Source organism: Musca autumnalis, unplaced genomic scaffold, assembly GCF_047663935.1.
Source record: "Musca autumnalis isolate F117 unplaced genomic scaffold, ASM4766393v1 scaffold_3, whole genome shotgun sequence".
NCBI classification, from domain to species: Eukaryota; Metazoa; Arthropoda; class Insecta; order Diptera; family Muscidae; genus Musca; species Musca autumnalis.
This window is the reverse complement of record NW_027411866.1, coordinates 28,186,844-28,206,753: the sequence shown is the minus strand read 5'-3', so window position 1 is coordinate 28,206,753 and position 19,910 is coordinate 28,186,844. Positions and strand designations below refer to the sequence as shown.

Genomic DNA, 19,910 nt, shown 5'->3' with positions numbered 1-19,910 from the left:
CCGAAATTTTACATGGAGGTCGGGTTCAGGCCAGAAAAGACACCTATTGTTATTGGTGATGATCGTGAAATATTTAGAGGGTGAAATGGACCAAAACCATAATTTTTATCCAATTTTGTAGCGGCTCTGTGGGTCGCAATAATAGTCCGATCGCCTCGAAATAAGGTAAGAGTATAAGACAAGGAAGAACCTTGCAAGGTGAGATGATGATCAGTTAATATGTAGAGGGTTAAATGGACTAAAACTTTTGTGTGAAAATTGTGAAAATTTTTAATATACAGCTTATATCTTAATTCCTGGAAGTGACATTCCGGACCAGTGAGATCTACTTGAAAGTGGAACGCTTGACCTTTCAATTGATGCCAATTATGTTGGTGTGTATGATCAGATAACATAGTTACAGCCTAATATACGACCAAAAATGTGCCTCATCGAAATAATGGTTTTAGACCCCAAGTATGTTTTTACGATATCCGTTTCAGACAATTTTGAGTATAGCTAGCAATGTCCGTCTGCCTGTCTGTCTGTCTGTCCGTCTGTCTGGCTGGCTGGTGCGCACGATAACTCTCGAACGGATCAATCGATTCGGTTCAAATTTTGGGTATCGAAATATTTTGTCCAGATTTGATTTAAGTTCGAAGATAGGCCATATAGGTCCACTCCTTCAGGTACCTCCCCCACAAATGTTCCAAAACTGTCGCAAAATTTGTGCGCACGATAACTCTTGAAGGGAGTAACCGATTTGGTCCATACTTTGTATATCGTAGGCATTCTGCAAGAGGAAGATGATGTTCCAATATGGTCTCAATCGGCCTACTCCTTCGAGTACCTCCCACACAAAATTTTGGAAAAGTTCAGTTTAGGGCCTTCTCTCGAATCACTGTGATTTTTAAGTTAGCAACTTGTATTCACTGCCCTCCATACGACGATACAAGTTTCATTAGGGGCAAGTAAATACTTCCTGAGAAAATAGCCTGAAAGTTGCAAAAAAAAAAAAAACCCTATGACACCGTGTGTAGTGGTTGGGGAGCAAGATAACTCTTGAATGGATCTGCCGATTCGGTCCACAATTTGGTCTTTGTAATATTTTGTGCAAACTTAGTTTAAGTTCGCAGATAAGCCATTTCGGTCCACACCTTCAGGTACCTCCCTCACAAAAGTTCAAAAATGTTCGGAAAAATTGTGCACACCATAACTCTTGATTGGAGAGACCGATTTGGTCCATACTTTACACATCCTAAAATATCTGCCAGATATAGATCAGGTTAGAATATGGACTATATTTGTCCACCCCTTCGGCGTTAAATTCACTTTAAGACCTGCTCTCGAATCACTTTGATTTTTGTTGAAGCAACTTGCATTCGCTGCCTCAATTACGATGGTAAACGTTTTTCAGGGGCAAATCCATACTTCTTTAGTAAACACAGCGAAGTGTGTAAAAATCCCATATGGCACCATATGTAGTGGCTGAAGATCCACTTCCATAATGGTCAATGTAGATCCATTCCTTTTAGTATCTCCTCCGCAAAACTTTTGATCCCTAATCCTAATGAAAATTTTTGTCGGTTCAAATTCCCAAACTTTATAAAAACCCCTAAATACATAATTTTTTTGGGAAAAAATTGTTTCAATATATACAGGCTGAGGGTATATCTCTGTCGGCAAAGCCGACTGATGCTTTTTTACTTGTTATGATATAGGGGATTATTCTGAACGAAAATTCCCGGTGAGTTTTGGTCTTTCCGCCGTTTTAACTTAAGGGAGAAAGTGAAAAAAACTCACATTAACCCTAATAATTTCTGTTCCACTGCAGTGTCGTCCATTGAGATTATTGGAAATTGTTATCTTGCTAAAAATTAGTAAATGTCTATTTTGTTTTTATGTTTTGTTCGACCTTTCGAAAGTTAATAAAATCAAGATTATTGTGATTGAAGTCAATGTTTATATTTTATTTATTGCATATCATTTCCAATATTTCGAAATTACATAGAATTTCATCTTCAGGGATTTTCTGTCGATTACTCTTTGAATTGTATTTTGGGAAGTATTTTCAATGGATGCACGTTTCTAGAAATGTTCTTTCTTCCTTCTTCGGCAAAGGACACTGTAACGACATACGAAATCGAAAAAAAAATCAACAAAAAAACTGATCGGAAACAGATTCTACTACGTCAAAATCTCAAGAAAAACCAGTCGGGTTTGCGGACAAGAATATACCCTGAGTATGTGTGACCGGAAACTTCCATCTACGGACAGCGGCTACACAACCAAAATCCTTTAACCCAAGGTTATGTATTAGGAGATTTTCAGATTTTCGTACAACAAAATATGGATTTTGTCATTGATCACAAGTGTTGCGGAGGAGGTACCTGAATGATCCATTTTCAAGCTAAAATTAAATTTGGATAAAATATTACTAAATGCAAAGTTTGGACCAAATCTCTTGCTTCGTTCAACAAAAATCGCACAATTTGGGGAAAAATGCCAGAAGGAGTGAACCGAAAATCACCATCTTCGAACTTTATATAATCCTCGCAGAAATATTGCGTTAAACAAAGTTTGGACCAATGCAGTTTGAAAGTTGTGGAGCACATCAGACAATGCAAAAAGTGTTTCCAGAGAAGTAGTTTTATTTATTTACTAGCTGACCCGGTTCCGCGTTGCTGGCCCGTCGTTTTGGATTTCCGTGTAAGGCTTAGTAATCTATCTACAATTTGTCTATCTAATATTGATACCTCTAGATATTCGAACCGAATTGACGATAAATCGGCGTTTTGGTATAACCCTCATGCAATGGTATCCCCAGATGTAAAATACAAATTACTATAATTACAGCCTCCACCATAATATGAAGGGTATAATTAACTTAATGATTCTGTTTGTAATACATCGGAATATTCTTCGGAGAACCTATAAAGTATATGTTCGTGATCAACATAAAAAATAAGTGAATATAACGATGTCCGTCTATCTGTTGAAATCAAGATACAGCTCGCGATATTTTACATAGGGCTTTTCAATTTGGTACAGAAGTTTCTATTTTTTCTCGTAGCATGTTTGGTATTGAAAATTGGTTATATCAGTCCACATCTTGATATAGCACCGACTGACCGCCCGATTTTCGGAATTTTCAAGGTTTTAGACGCATTATGCTACTGAAATGACAATACTTTAGTATTTAGTCTCCCTTAGATCCAATTTTGCAAAGAATTATCAGCATAGGTCCAGGTTTTGATCGAACTACCCTAGAATGGTACCGCCCGAGTGTTGATATTTTGAAGGTTTTAATCTCAATATCGCACCGAAATGGCTGCAATTTGGTATTTAGCATTCAGTGTGGGTATAAAACATAGAATATTCGGTACAGATCCAGGTTTCTAAGTAGTCTTCATTGAACGGTGCCTCTCGATCTTTGGTATTTTCAAGTTTATAGCCACATTATTCATACGAAATGGCCATAATTGGTACTTAGTCTTCCTTGGAAGTATAAACCATTTCTGCAGAGAATTATCGGCATATAGGACAGTACCTCCCGAGTTTCGATAATTTGGAGGTTTTAGTCTCATTATCCCACCGAAATGGCTATGGCAATTTGGGGTGTTGTCTTCATTGTGGGTATAAAACATTCCCATATAGAATATTCGGTAGAAGTTTTTTATGTAGCCTACATTGAACAATACCTTCCGATTTTCAATATTTTCGAGGTTTTATCGGCATTATTCAACAGAAATGACTATATTTGGAGGTATAAATCCATGTTTTCATTCATAAAACGATACCTACCGATTTTTTTGGGGATTTTGAATGTTTTAGCCACATTATTCAACTGGAATGGCTTAATCCCGATTTCAATATAATTTATGGTTGGGGCCGGTCGAACTTAACGTCGTTTTTACTTCTCGTTAACAGAGAGATGTTTCATTGAACACGTTATTATTTTGCACTGCTAAACATGAAAACATCTGCGATTCATAAAAAATTACTTTAAAATGCTATTGGGTTTATTTGGACTTTGCTTTATTAAAAACCAGTAAGGAAAGGATCAAAGTCGGGCGGGGCCGAATATATAATACCCTACACCACTGTGAATATGTAAAATATAAATCAGAGCTATATCCAGATCTTAACCGATTTTGATATAATTTGGCACATTTATTTCCAGACCGAATTCAGTCACACATTCCAAATATCATTGAAATCGGACTTATATATCGTGTTTGGAGCTGAAAATACACGAAATCGGCCGAAAATATATATGGGTGCTATATCAAAATTTAAACCGATTTCGATATAATTTGGCACATTTATTTCTAGACTGAATTCGGTCACACATTCCAAATTTCATCGAAATCGGAAATATGTAGCGTGTTTGGTACAGAAAATACGTGAAATCGGCTGAAAATATATATGGGAACTATATCCAAATCGGAACCGATTTCGATATAATTTGGCACACTTATTTCTAGACCGAATTCAGTCAAACATTCCAAATTTCATCAAAATCGGACGTATATAGCGTGTTTGGTGCAGCAAATACGTGAAATCGGGCGAACATATATATGGGAGCTATATCCAAATCTGAACCGATTTCGATATAATTTGGCTCAATTTAAGTGGCGAAATTTCGTGGCCACTGGGAACCACATATGTAAAATTTCAGCTAGTTCAAGCAAAAAATGTGGCTAAGATCCCTAAAATACCTTAAATCGGGAGGAATCGTTATATGGGGACTATACCGAACCGTGGACCTATCTAGACAATTTTTAGTGGAGCAATTTCGCGGCCATTGAGAACCTCAAATGTAAAATTTCAGCTAGTTTGGGCAAAAAATGTGGCTAAGATCCATAAAATACCTTAAATCGGGAGGTATCGTTATATGGGGACTATACCGAACCGTGGACCTATCTTGACAATTTTTAGTGGAGCAATTTCGCGGCCATTGGGAACCTCAAATGTAAAATTTCAGCTGGGTTGGGCAACAAATGCCTTAAAATACCTTAAATCGGGAGGTACCGTTATATGGGGGCTATACCAAAACTTGGACCGATATAGCCCATCTTCGAACTTGATCTTCCGACGGCTAAAAAAATTGTATTCCCCAATTTTCAGCGAAATCGGTCAACAAATGCGACCTGTATGTTGCGAACGGACGGACGGACGGACATGCATAAATCGACTCAGAAAGTGATTCTATGTCTATCCCTAGAAGGAACTATGGGTCTATCTCGCTTCCTTTTGTATGTTACATACAAATGCACTAACACATAATACCCCTTACCACATAGTGGTGTAGGGTATAAAAACGTGGTCTTGATCAAGTTATTCCAAGCACTGAAGTCAATGTTCATGTCATGTTTGCTGCCCCACTTACTAAATTTGTAAATCTAATCACTAAGCAACCAATCTGTGATATTTAGCGATTTGTTAAAACCCGTTGTTGGGGTGGTCCCCCACACCCTCCATTTTCGGTATTCTCCCCCCTTATGAACCTACACACAATTTCATCCAATTCGGTTCAGCCGATTTGGAAGTTTAATTTAGGAAATCATGCCAGTCTTAAAAAACCCTATATACATTTAGATAGGTTATAGATACACCGAATTGCTGGCCCATCGCTTTAGTGACCAATGCACGTTTTTAGACGTTCTAGTTATTTAACCATCTTTGAAATTATGTTTTGCCTAATTTCTCAATCGATTTTTTGGAATTTTGGTCAATGGACATTTAACATTATTTGGGTTGTACTGTATTCCAAAATGTGGTCTTGATCGCGCTTTCCCAATTATTGAAGCCAGTTTTTATAGCGTTTTTGTAGTCATTACACATTTTTAAAAATTGGGCTGACCGTGATATTCCACTTCCGAGATGACCATTCAGGATCAAGACAGTTATTACCATAGTTTTGCAATAAGTTTTTAACCAATACGTTCAAAATTATCTTTGATTTCACGTTTTCTTAAAAAATGTTGTGGGGGAGGTACCCTGGTCAGTCCACTGACCAGTATAAAAAATAGCTAAAAACCTATTCTCAGACCTAAAAACTCCACATACAAAATTTCATCGATTTCGGTCCAGCCGTTTCGGAGGAGTTTAATTTCGAACATCATGGCAGTCTCGAAGAATTTTATATATATATAGATTTCATATTTGTTACATATAACCAAATTATTACCATAAAGGAAGGGAAGCTATGACTACTGAGGTTTTAAGCTTACACATGTATATTTACTAATAATTATCCATAGAGGTCTTAAACTGCACTTGTCTAAAATTTTTTGAACTATTCTGTGGAGGGTTACGAAAGAGTAGATAAAATTGTACTAAATATAGTACCATTTAGTATTTTTCGTACACTCATAGTTTCCAAAAACCCTTTGGTACATCTTTTTTACACTTCATAAGTGACCTTCAATCCAAATTTGAGGAATCACACTCTATCCGTTCATCCGAATCCAAATTGTACTAAATTTAGTACTGTTCATTCACATAAGTACTTCAACAGTAATCTCAATTACGAATTTAAGATCCCGACTCTATCAGTTCACCAAAATCCTCATCGTACCAAATTTAGTACTTTCAATAACTTCACCAATCCTTCACTCCAACAGTAATCTCAATTTCAAATTTCAGGATTCCAGCCCTATATGTTCACCCCAAATACCTATTGCATCAAACTTAGTACCATTTAGTCCTTTTTTACCCATACATCCATATCTCAATCTTACACTCCAACAGTAATCTTAATTTAAAATTTCAGGTTTCCAGCTCTATCCGTTCACCCAAATCCGTATTGTACCAAATTTAGTACTATTCGTACCCATGTGTACGAATTTCCACAACTACCTCAATCCTTCACGCAAATAGTAATCTTAATTCCAAATTTCAGGATTACAGCTGCATCCGATCACTGTAATCCAAATTGTACCAAATTTAGTACCATTTAGTACTTTTTGTTCCCATAGGTCCGAATTTCCAAACCTACCTCTCTCCAACACTCTCTCCACTCCAGTAATCTTAATTTCAAATTTCAGGATTCCAAATTTATCCGATCACCCAAATCCAGATTGTACTAAATTTGGTACCACTTGGTACTTTTCGTAGCCATAAGTACGAATTTTCAAAAGTATCCCAATCCCACACTCCAATAGTAATCATAATTTCAAATTTCACTATTCCTGCTCCATCCGATCACTCAAATCCAAGATTTACAAAATTTGTTACCATTTAGTATTTTTCGTACCCATAACCAAAAATTTCCAAAACTACCTCAATCCTACACTCCAGCAGTAATCTTAATTCCAAATTTCAGAATTCCTGCTATATCCGTTCACCCAAATTGTACTAAATTTAGTGCCACTCAGTACTTTTTGTAACCACAAGTACGAATTTAGTACTTTTCGTTGCCATAAGTACGATTTTCCAAAAGTATCCCAATCCCACACACCAATAGTAATCATAATTCCAAATTTCACTATTCCAGCTCTATCCGATCACTTAAATTCATATTGTATCAAATTTGGTACCATTTAGTACTTTTCGTACCCAAAAGAACGAATTTCCAAAATACCTCTATCCTACAATCCGACTGTAATCCTAATTCTAAATTTTAGGATTCCAGCTACATCCGTTCCCCACAATACAAATTGTACCTTATTTGGTACTATTATTATTACCTTTTGTACCCACTTGTACAAATTTCGAAAACTACCTCCATATCTCAAACCTACACTCCAACGGTAATAGTAATTCCAACTTTATCGGTTCGCCCAAATTCAAATTGTACCAAATTTAGTACTATTCGTACACATTTTTAAAACCACCTCCATATATCAACTCATCTTCTAAACTTTGATTTTCATTCCAAATTTCAAGATTTTAGCTCTATCCGTTGACGTGATACCAAATGTTACTAAATTTAGTAACTTTTAGTACTTTTCGTACACTTATGTTTCGAATTTCCAAAAACACTTTGGTACACCTTTCTAACTCTCCATCAGCGAACCTCATTCCGTGTTCGAATTTCCCAAAATCCTACCCTATCTGACACCTTGGGACCAAGAGTGACACTCCCTCAATATTTCAAGATTCTAGCTCCAGCCGTTTAGCATGGGCGTTGATTATGAATCAGTCAGTGAATCAGTGAGTCATCATTACTGAACCCTTTTATAAGTATAGATTTTCCGATTTTTGTCGCAGGTTGGGACCAGTGTGCAGTGTTTGCATATTATCTAGCAAAGACGAGTCTTCAGGTATATTTGAATTGAAGTCCCCAGTGATAATTACGTCCTTATAGCCCAAACTTGCGATTTCTAAAGTGTCTCGAAGCTGATTTAAATAGATCGTGTTGTTTGGTCGGTAAATGCACCCAATTAGATTTTTTTTCGTTCCAGTGCATAATTCAATAAATTTATGATCAATATTATCACCAATGGCTGAACTTAAACGATATCTGGCATTCAATGTGTTCTTGGCATAAATAGCGACACCAATGCCAGGACGTTCTCTGTCAAATCTAATTAGAGTGTAATCATTCAGATTGCTAAAACTATCGGGAAATGAAGAATTTAGCCAAGTTTCTGAGTGGTAAATTATGTCTATGTCAGATTTTTCAAATCTATATATATAAAAGAGCTTAGTGATGACTGAGTGAGTGAGTGACTGACTGGCATATCATCGCCCAGACGAAACCGCTGAAGCTAGAAAGCTGAAATTTTGACTGTGGGTTGCTGTTGGTGTGTAGGTGTGAGATAAGGCTGGGTTTTTGGAAATTCGACTTAGAAGGGTACGAAAAGTACTAAAAGGTACTAAATATGGTACCATTTGTATTAGGCAAACGGAAAGAGCTAGAATTCTGAAATTTGGAATGAGAGTAACTGATGGAGAGCTAGAAAGATGTACCAAATGGTTTTTAGAAATTCAACCTCTAAGTGTACGAAAAGTTACAAAATTTAGTACCAGTTGTATATTTTGAACGGATTTAGCAAGAAACTTGGAATTTGGTATGCAAATGAAGGTTGGGAAGTTGTGTTTATAAAAGGAAATGGTTTAGGAAATTCGTACTCATGTGAACGAAAAGTACTAAATGGTACTAAATTTAGTACAATTTAGATTTGGGTTAAAGGATAGAGCTGGAAAACTGAAATTTGGAACTAAGATTACTGACGGAGTATAGGATTGAGATATGGGGGTAGTTTTGGAAATTCGTACTTATGTGTACGAAAAGTACTAAATGGTACTGAATTTAGTACAACTTGGATTTGGGTTAACGGATAGAGTTCGAAACCCGAAATTTGGAATTAAGATTACTGTTGGAGTGTAGGATTGAGATAGGTTTGGAAATTCGTACATATGTATGTGTATGAAAAGTACTAAATGATACTATATTTAGTACAACTTGGATTTGGGTTGTAAATGAAGGTTGGGAAGTGCTGTTTATAGAAGGAAATAATAAATAATAAGTGACTGACATATCGTCGCCCAGACGAAACCGCTGAAGCTAGAAAGCTGAAATTTTGGCTGTGGGTTGCTGTCAGTGTGTAGGGGTGAGATAAGGCTGGGTTTTTGGAAATTCGACTTAGAAGGGTACGAAAAGTACTAAAAGGTACTAAATGTGGTACCCTTTGTATTAGGCTAACGTGAAGAGCTAGAATTTTGAAATATGGAATGAGGGTATAAGGTGGAGAGGTAGAAAGATGTACCGAAGGGTTTTTGGAAATTCGACCTATAAGTGTACGAAAAGTTACTAAATTTGGTACCAATTGTATATGTTGAGCAGATATAGCTGCAATCTTCACATTTGGTATGGGAATCAAGGTTGGGAAGTGGCGTTGATATAAGGAAATGATTTTGGAAGTTCGTACTTATGTGTACGAGTAGTATTAAATTGTACTAAATTTGGATTTAAGTGAACGGATAGAGCTAAAAACCTGAAATTTGGAATTTAGATTACCGTTGAAGTGTACGATTGAGATATGGGCGTAGTTTTGGAAATTCGTACATATGTGTACGAAAAGTACTAAATGGTACCAAATTTGGTACAATTTGGATTTAGATAGACATGGAAACCTGAAATTTGGAATTAAAATTACTGATGGAGTGAAGGATTGAGGTAGTTTTGGAAATTCTTACTTATGGGTACGAAAAGTAGTAAACGGTACTAAATTTGGTACAAATTGGATTTGGGTTAACGGATAGAGCTGGAATCCTGAAATTTGGAATTTAATTAAATATGGAGTGTAGGATTGAGAAATAACTAAATATGGTACAATTTGAATTTAGGAGGACGGATAGAGCTGGAAATTTGGAATTAAGATTACTTATGGAGTGTAGGAGGTAGTTTCGGAAATTCGTACTTATGGGTACGGAAAGTACTAAATGGTACTAAGTTTGGTACATTTTGGATTTGGGTGAACAGATAGAGCCGAAATCCTGAAATTTATAATTAAGATTACTTATGGAGTGTAGCATTGAGGTAGTTTTGGAAATTCGTACTTATGGGTACGAAAAGTAATAAATGGTATTAAATTTGGTACAATTTAGATTTGGGTGGACGAATAGAGGTGGAATCCTGAAATTCGCAATTACTGTTGGAGATAGTTATTGAAATTCGTACTTTCATACGAAAAGTATTAATGGTATTATGAATAGAGGTGGAATTCGGATATTTGGTATTATAGCTGTTGGTGTGTAGCAGGGACGTACGCAGGGGAGGGGCACTGGGGGCCCGGGCCCCCCCCGAAATGATTTGGTCGACTACAATTTTTTGAGCTACTTTAAAAAATTATTACGTTTTTTCTCTAAAATAATTTTTATTTTTGGAATCTTGAAAAGAAAAGGTAGATTGTTCTGAAGGTTATGTACTAAAAATGTACTGTATGAACAAGTTGTCTAAGAAACATTTAAAAAAATTTTTGTTTGAATACTCTTTTTGAGAAAAACTTCCAGTAAAATCAGAATTACTTCTTTATCTCATGTAATTTCATTATCAAATAATAAAGGGTCGAGGAATTTTATAATGAATATAAAGGTCTTGAGGCTTCAAACTCATTCTGTATTCAAAAAATGACGAGTTTATTATTGTTTATCAAGTGTTTTCCGTGGAGTATATCTCTAAAACCAATTAGAAAATTGTTTTACTACCATAATTTTTTTATTATTTATTTAATGGAGAAAAATTTATTGTTGTGCGTCATAAAGTGCTAATATCTGCTATAAGTAGCGTACCCGCCAGAATTTTTTCCTACCATTAACAAAGTTGTAGCTGAAAACAACCGTAAACGAAATTAATGCTCAAACATTGGTTAAATGGTATTAAAATCTGCTGTAATTTCGGCCTTTAGGCTAACGATAAAAATGTACCTCATCGAAATAATGACCTTTGACTTCTCATATCTTTCGACAAAAGCCGCTTCAAATAATTTGGCGTCGATTTAGCCCAGTTCGTTCTTCTGTCAGGCTCGAGCGCATGCTTGCGGTCTTGGTTACAGCGATATTCTATTTTCGTGGTAAGTCCATGCTTCCTGACATAACGGTTTAAAAGCTCTAAATCTTACCATGATCAACTAAAATAACGGCTTGACACCATAACTATCAAAAGAATGACTTCCAAAATTAGGCCCACTTCCAAAATGGACCATTCTTTCAGGTATCTTCTCCACAAAAGTGCAAAACTTTTGCGCTCTTATCGAAGTCAAACTTATGAGCTCAGCATAAGCGTTTAGTCGCAACACCCACAATCTTGAAGTTTTATACCCAAATGTTTCGATATTTTTGTCGGAAAGTTTATACGTCCAAAAAAAGCCACGAAATTCTGAATCTCCCTGACTACACAATTTATAAGACAAAGATTTTGGTTATTGAGCCCGTATTCGATCTGTCTATAGATAGAAGTCTCAACTTACACAGGCTGTCGGCAAACCCGACTGATATTTTTTACTTGTTTTCGAGAAAACAAAAGTTATGAATTTTCATAAGTTTACCTCCGCTGTGACGACAGAAGTCATAGTCCTTGGAAGCTTTTAAATGTCATCGACTTCATAAACATCTAATCGTACAATTAAGATAGAAATAAGGCGGAACAACAACCATTGGGATATCAGTAGAGCGATTCTCTAACTCAATTTTTGAGATACCGACAATTGTCGGTAAAATTAAAATGCTTATAATTTCGGTAATTACCGATTTTTTCGGTAAGTTAGTGACGAATAAAGATCATTGTAAAGTTATACCGATAGTAAGACTGTTGTCAATTTTTATTGAACTTTTCATATATAATTTTGGGTTTAAATTTTACCGATTTTTGTCGGTAACTCAAAAAATGTGTTAGACAATCGCACTACTGATGGAGTTTTTCAACTTAACCTATTTTGTCAGGACTTAGTTAATGTGGGTTATATGGATATGTACTTTAAAGAAGAAGAAATACTGAAAATATTTGAAACAGAATCGAAAATGCCAAATAAGAGCTACTGTGGTTAAAAATTCTGGGATACATTAAAACGTAAACCTATATGGGTAATGTTCATTTGAAAGATTTTGATTTTTCAAAATAGTCTGGCTTAATCCCTTTTGTTGTTTTAATATTTAAAACAACAAGTTTATTAGTGGAGAAGGTTTGGCATTGTTCGCCAAGGGGTAAGGCAAGGAAGACTAGTTTCGATCCACGCCACTAGATCTCATCAGTTCCCTTTGTTTCTTGTTTGTGGATATTCTCCACCGAAGTTATTTTTCAATAACTTCTTCAACAAGGAACTTTTTATACCCAAACATCAATCGTCAGCTCGAAGTATAAACGTAAACAAAGAAAACCCTTCAATGAGAAGTTTTTCTTTGGTAACCTAACACAACTCTGACGAAAGTGTTTACGAAACAAAGCAAACCTTCTTCCACTCGTATGTGTCGTTGATTTTTCAACAAATGCACATACCCATCAATCAACGACACATACGAGTGGAAGAAGGTTTGCTTTGTTTCGTAAACACTTTCGTCAGAGTTGTGTTAGGTTACCAAAGAAAAACTTCTCATTGAAGGGTTTTCTTTGTTTACGTTTATACTTCGAGCTGACGATTGATGTTTGGGTATAAAAAGTTCCTTGTTGAAGAAGTTATTGAAAAATAACTTCGGTGGAGAATATCCACAAACAAGAAACAAAGGGAACTGATGAGATCCAGTGGCGTGGATCGAAACTAGTCTTCCTTGCCTTACCCCTTGGCGAACAATGCCAAACCTTCTCCACTAATAAACTTGTTGTTTTAAATATTAAAACAACAAAAGGGATTAAGCCAGACTATTTTGAAAAATCAAAATTGTAACAACTATCCCAATTAAATAAACGCCACCAATGTTCTATTTGAAAGATTTTTTAGTTATTGCGTCAATTGCGTTGGAGAATTTGGTTAAAATCTTCAAAACACCAGGCGGAATTTGTGTATGGGAACTATACTGAACATGTTCTGATATGGTTAATTTCAATTCTAAACATCCAAAGACTAATTTATTATACTCTGTTCCAAATTTCAAAGTTATATCTAAAATATTGTAAACTCTCTCAATTGAAATTATATACTTTGTATCAATATTTCATATAAAATCAACTAAAACCCCTTTAAAATAGCTTTACGTAATGCTACACAACATTTTTTAATTTCATAATTTTTGGTCATGTTGGGCCCCCCCCCCCGAAATGAAATCCTGCGTACGTCCCTGGTGTGTAGGGTTGAGATATGGATCTGGTTGTAGTTATAAGTACAATAAGTGTACGAAAATTACTAAAGGGTAGTTTACACTATATGTAAATGTCATATGACATTAAATTTTCCATCATTATATAGCAATATTGGGGATTTTCCTTACGCCATTTACTTTGTGAGCCCACACCAGCAAAAATGTAATAAAATTACGTCTCCACATTGCCTGCGTGGGTAGATATGGAATGTTTTTATTTCGTGTCATATGACATTGAAAGGTAGTGTAAATGGCACATAATTTGGTCCAAATTGTTATTGTGTAAAGGGGTAGAGCTGAAATTGTGAAATTCGGTATTAGAAGTGGAGATAGAGAGGAAGTTTTGGAAATTCGTACTAATATATACCAAAAATACTAAATCGCGGTTGGGATATAGTTTCGATAAAAGGAAGTAATTTTTGATACTTATACATACTATATGTACTAAATTTGGTACCAGTTTGGTGTTGCATAATGGGATATAGGTGGAATTTCGAATTGTTGTATGAGGGATTGTGTTGGTGTTTTGATACGGATTTTTTGAAATGCATACAAATTCTAAAATTAGGCTGAGGGACGGATGATTTATTGAGAAATACGAAATGTACTAAATGCTATTAAATTTGACGTTGGGTGTAGCAATTAAGATGGAATTATATCATTAGTGCGTGAAAAGTACAAAATTGCAATAAATTTGGTATTGGGCTAAGGAGTAGAAGTGAAATTCTGAAATATTATTGATTTGTCAGGTTCATTGTTAGAGGTGGTCGTACAATAAGTGTACTAGAAGTATTAAATCATACTAAATATTGGAGCATGGTATTGGATGAATCGATAAATGAAATTTGTTATGAGGATAACTGTTGAGATTGGATCAGAATGTTTACTTAAGTCCGCCTTTAAATGTATGAAAGGTTTCTACATGTAATATCATTGACATTGGTTGAGCAAGTAGAGCTATAACTGTAACATTCAGGTCATGGATTTTAAAAATTGTTGTACTATTGTTTCTATGTTAACACGAATTCGGTTTCTAAATAATGTACTGAAATCAAAAAGTCAAACGTACCTTTTCAACAAAATTGTTTTTATCTTTGTTGTCTATTCTAAACGTTATAGTAAGTTCATTTGAAAAGGTAGATCTATGCGGCTAATGTTTTACAAGAAGGTTTTTACATCTTGAGAAAAAAGGCCTAAAATAAAATGTCTCAAAAATTAACTGTTATATAGGGAAGCATCTTCTGAATTATGGTTTTCTACATTTTGATATCACAAATTTCAAAATTCGGTTGGAAACTGTCGATAAATTTTTCAAAATACCCATACCGTTCTAATAAAACGTGGACTGTTATTTAAAATGTAGGCCGCTGTTGAAGTGTAGAGGTCTTTTTTTGGAAATTCGAACAAAACGTGTACGAGCAGTACTTGAAAGAAATTAAATATCAATTTAAATAGGTATTATCAGGGTTTAAAATCCAGCATCTAAAAACATTAGCATTAGTTGTACACTTTAACTGCTACACAATATTCACACACACGGCTAAATAAGCAACCGAAAGCATATTTATTTTTGTACAATTTTGCTTATTTCGTTTTTTACGCCTAATCTTTTTTTCGTTAGGCATAATTGACAACCCTGATACATATTTAGCAGTCGGCTGACCATTCGTCGCAGCTAATTAGCCAGAGAGGGTATTTTTTGTCATTGGAGTTGCCAACGCAGTAATAAACAAGTAAAAAAAGTATCAGTCAGCTTAGCTGACATAGATATACCCTCAGCCTGTGTATATTGAAACAATTAGGGGGTTTTAAAAATTGTTGATGTATGAACCGACAAAAATGTTGATTAGTATTAAAGATCAAAAGTTTTGCGGAGGAGATACTTAATGGATCGACATTGACCATTATGGAAGTGGATCTCCAGCCACTACATATGGTACCATAGGGGGTTTTTACACCCTTCGGGCTGTTAGCTCAAGAAGTATGGACTGAAAAAAATTTTAACACCGTAATTGAGGTAGTGAATGCAAGTTGCTTCAACAAAAATCAACGTGATTCGATTGCAGGTCTTAAAGTGAATTTATCCGAAATTTTGTGTGGGAAGTACCAGATGGAGTGGACAAATTAGTCCATATTTGAACCTGATCTATATCTGGTAGATATATTAGGATGTGTAACGTATGGACCAATTCGGCCACTCCCTTCAAGAGTTACCGTACTAACAATTTTTCCGAAAATTTTTTAATTTTTGTGGGGGAGGCACCTGAAGGAGTGGACCGATACGGCTTATCTTCGAACTTAATTTATGTTTGGACAAAATATTACTAAGGCCAAATTTTGGATCGAATCGGCAGATCCGTTCGAGGGTTATCTTGCGCTCCAACCACCTCACACGGTGTCATAGGGTTATTTTGCAACTTTGGCGCTATTTTCTCAGGAAGTGTGGACTAGCCCCTGATGAAACTTGTACCGTCGTATAAGGGGCAGTGAATACAAGCTGCTAAAACAAAAATCAAAGCGATTCGAGAGCAGGTCCCAAACTGAACTTATCCCAAATTTTGTGTGGGAGGTACCGGAAGGAGTGGACCGATTGAGTCCATATTGGAAACTCATCTAAGCCTGGTAGACATCTCACGATTTGCAAAGTATGGACCATATCGGTTACTCCCTTCAACGGCTACCGTACGTACAAATTTTCCGAACATTTTCGAACTTTTGTGGGGGAGGTACCGGAAGGAGTGGACCGATATGACCCATCTTCGAACTTAAACTAAGTTTGGGCAAAATATTACGAAAGCCAAAATTTGAACCAAATCGGTTCATCCGTTCGAGAGTTATCGTGCGCTCCAGCCAGCAGGACAGACAGACAGACAGACAGACGGACGGACATTGCTCAATCGACTCCAAATTGTCTGAAACACATTTCGTCCAAACATACTTGGGGTCTAAAACCATTATTTCGATGAGGCACATTTTCATCGTATCAAAGTGTATATACCCTCCTTAGCCTAAAGGCTGAGGGTATAAAAAGATGTCATTTAATGTCAAAATGCTCCCATCATATGGTAGAACCTAAAGAATACTAATTATTATTGTTTAAGCCTTTACCTAATTAACTGCGTGTTGCGTGTGCGTTCAAAAAACAAAAACAAAATACATGTATTTGTATTTGTTTTCAATTTGAAATACATGTATTTTGATTTTGTATTTTTGAACGCACACGCAACACGCAGTTAATTAGGTAAAGGCTTTGAAAATAAAAAAAATATATATTTTGAACGGCTTGAACCAAAAATTCACATGTCCTTTCAGCGAAAAAGTGGAATTAATTATATCGTGATTTTTAATACATTACACTGGTAACCCTGATCTCAAAAACAATTGTTTGCTGAAAACATGGCTAAGCCGTTGAAACTTTGTTGCTTATTCTCTTTTCTGATATGTGTTGATCATGTGTGCTGCAAAATATGAGTATGCGTATCCGATGCTGATTTATTACAGCAACAATATCAATTAGCATCAGCATCGCTAGCAATATTAGCTGTGTCTTTTTACGTGATAATTAGTAATAATTATTACTAATGTTGCAGATTTTGACAGTTGTATAAAGGAAAAGTTGCGGAAAAAAATGTTTCAGCAACATTTAATAAGTAAAAAGACACCCCTATATGTGGTATCCGATGGAATTGCAATTTTCGAATTTCGAAAAAATTTTTTAGGCACAAATGGGCACAAACCTAGCACAATTCAGCACAACTCATCTTTTTTCGAAATTCGAAAATTGCAATTCCATCGGATACCACATCACCCCTATTGTTGTGAAATTTGTTGCTACATGTTGCCGTTGTTCATTGTTGCTAAACATATTTCGAAGAAATTTTAGCAGGCAAAGCTGCAAATATTCGGTGCTTTTGCTAATATGGCGTTAGCATTTTAAACCCTGGGTATTATATATAATTGTTCCACAAACATCCCAGACGGGACAGGGGAGACTTCTCTCATATCAATGAGTGCACCCCGATTCATATTAGTTCAATGATACTGTTTATCGCCGAGTCCGAACGGCGTGTCTTACGACACCACTTTATAGAAAAGTTTTACATGGCTGATATACTCAGGAAATGTCGCCAACATTACTGAGGGGTATTTTGCCACCGTTGAAAATTTTGATGTTGACTGGCCGGGGAATCGAACCCACGACCTTCTACGTGCAAGGCCGGTGTGCATACCATTGCACCACGGTGGCACCCGGTATTAGTGCATCAAAATTTTCAGTGTTCTCCATATTAAATATTGCTTATCTGTATATTATTCCTTTTCCGTTTACGAAGTAGCGGGCATTTTGCTAGTATATGTATATTTGGATTCATCGAGCTTGTTTATCAAACTTTGATAAAACCCTCTCTTTGTGTGGCAGAGATTTTTTACCACATTTTTGGTTACGTCCTTGGAATTTATATTATGGTTTTCTGTTTGGATCATTGAATTATAAATATATGATCAAAATTATAGTAACAGCAGCGCGTTTGTATTGTATTGAAAAAATTATGAAAAGTAAATACAAATTTAACAACAAAAAAATTTTTCGATCGGATCGGATTTTAATGACAGTTTGTTATTATTTTACTTCTTGTAACCGGCTATAGACATGAGAAAGACGTTTTTGTCGTACGGTGACATAAACTTCACATTATTTATTTCAAAAGGTTCCGGTTTGATCTATATAGTCAGTGTGATTTTTTTTTTTTTGAGCATGTGGATTGAGTCGTTTTGGCGCTGAGCGCCTCATTTGTACTTTCAGACAACATGAACAAAAGATGCAAAGTAATGATATGTTGCAACAAATTCAAGTAATGAATGCTGCCAACAACATGTTTTATACTGAGTTCAAAAATGTGTAAGTATAATTTCCAGCTCAAATACAACATGGCTCTAAGTACTGGTGTTGCGTAAATTGTTTCCAATTCATTTATTCTAATTTTCAGACTTCAAGAACAAGGGAATCAACTGAAGAAGATAGTGGAACATACAAAGGAAGTGGATGTGGTGAACAGATTTAATATGATAGCTAATGATCGGTATGTGTACTCGTAATTGCAATGTGCCAGAAACGAAGACATTTCAAATTGTTTAAATCCTTAAAAAAATCTCTCGTATTTAAATTAACAAATTTAACAAATATATTTTATGCAATTTTTATGTAATCTCAAGCTGGACAACAATTCTACGGAGAATGGATGGAACGGTTGATTTTTATAAAAATTGGACAGAGTATAAATCTGGATTCGGTAATCCACCTTCGGGGGAATTTTTCATTGGCTTAGAAAAACTTCATCTATTAACCACTGCTGTACCAGTTCTGGAATTAAAAATTCTACTAAAAACATGGGACAATGAGGAGCGTTACGCCATGTATGACGGCTTTCAGATAGGCAATGAAACAGAAAAATATCGTATCAAATTATTGGGTAAATATAGTGGAAATGCAGGAGATGCCATACGGCCACACGTTGGACAAAATTTTACCACATTCGATGAGGACAATGACACAGATGGCGAAGGAAATTGTGCCAAGGACTTTAAAGGTGCATGGTGGTTTCATGGTTGTTATAACAGGTATAGTCTTTCCATGACATACCATTGACATTTGTATTTTTTATCATTTTGTATGCGCTTTTCTTTCAGCCATTTATTTGGGCCCTATAGACAACTAGCAAATGCATATAAAGGTGGTATTGGCTGGGTTAATTTTGCATGGAAAGGCAATTTATATTCATTTCAATATGCCGAAATGTTGTTGCGACCAAAATTATAAATATAATAAAATATTTACAAATATCAAATAAATAATACAATTTTCTCTCTGTCTCAAGGTTTAATACAACAAAAATTTATCAAACTATTGGAAGACAAAATAACATATAAAGATATTAAAATGGATCCCACTACGACATTACAATCTTCCAACAACAATTTAGTTGCAGATCTTTTTGTATAACCACTACCACAATATAGAGGGTATATCAATTTGTCATTCCGTTTGTAACACATCGAAATATTGGTCTCAGACCCCATAAAGTATGTATATGACGAAAATTTTCTAAAATTTGTCTTTTCCATTAAAAAAAAATTAAAAACATTTCTTGGTACTACATGAAAGATTTTTGGTATATAGATTAAGATTGGGT

General features: G+C 35.5%; 1 protein-coding gene across 1 annotated transcript in view; it reads left to right on the top strand.

Annotated features, from left to right (window-relative positions):
* The window catches only part of LOC141397114 (ryncolin-4-like), a 48,759-nt gene extending 29,190 nt beyond the window's left edge, over positions 1 to 19,569 (top strand). Inside the window, exons 4-7 of the mRNA XM_073973038.1 lie at positions 18,524 to 18,619; positions 18,708 to 18,800; positions 18,934 to 19,338; positions 19,408 to 19,569. Coding sequence (XP_073829139.1) covers positions 18,524 to 18,619; positions 18,708 to 18,800; positions 18,934 to 19,338; positions 19,408 to 19,537 — 724 coding nt within the window. The 3' untranslated portion in view covers positions 19,538 to 19,569. The remainder of the gene's footprint in view (positions 1 to 18,523; positions 18,620 to 18,707; positions 18,801 to 18,933; positions 19,339 to 19,407) is intronic.
* The last annotated feature ends 341 nt before the right edge of the window (positions 19,570 to 19,910 follow it).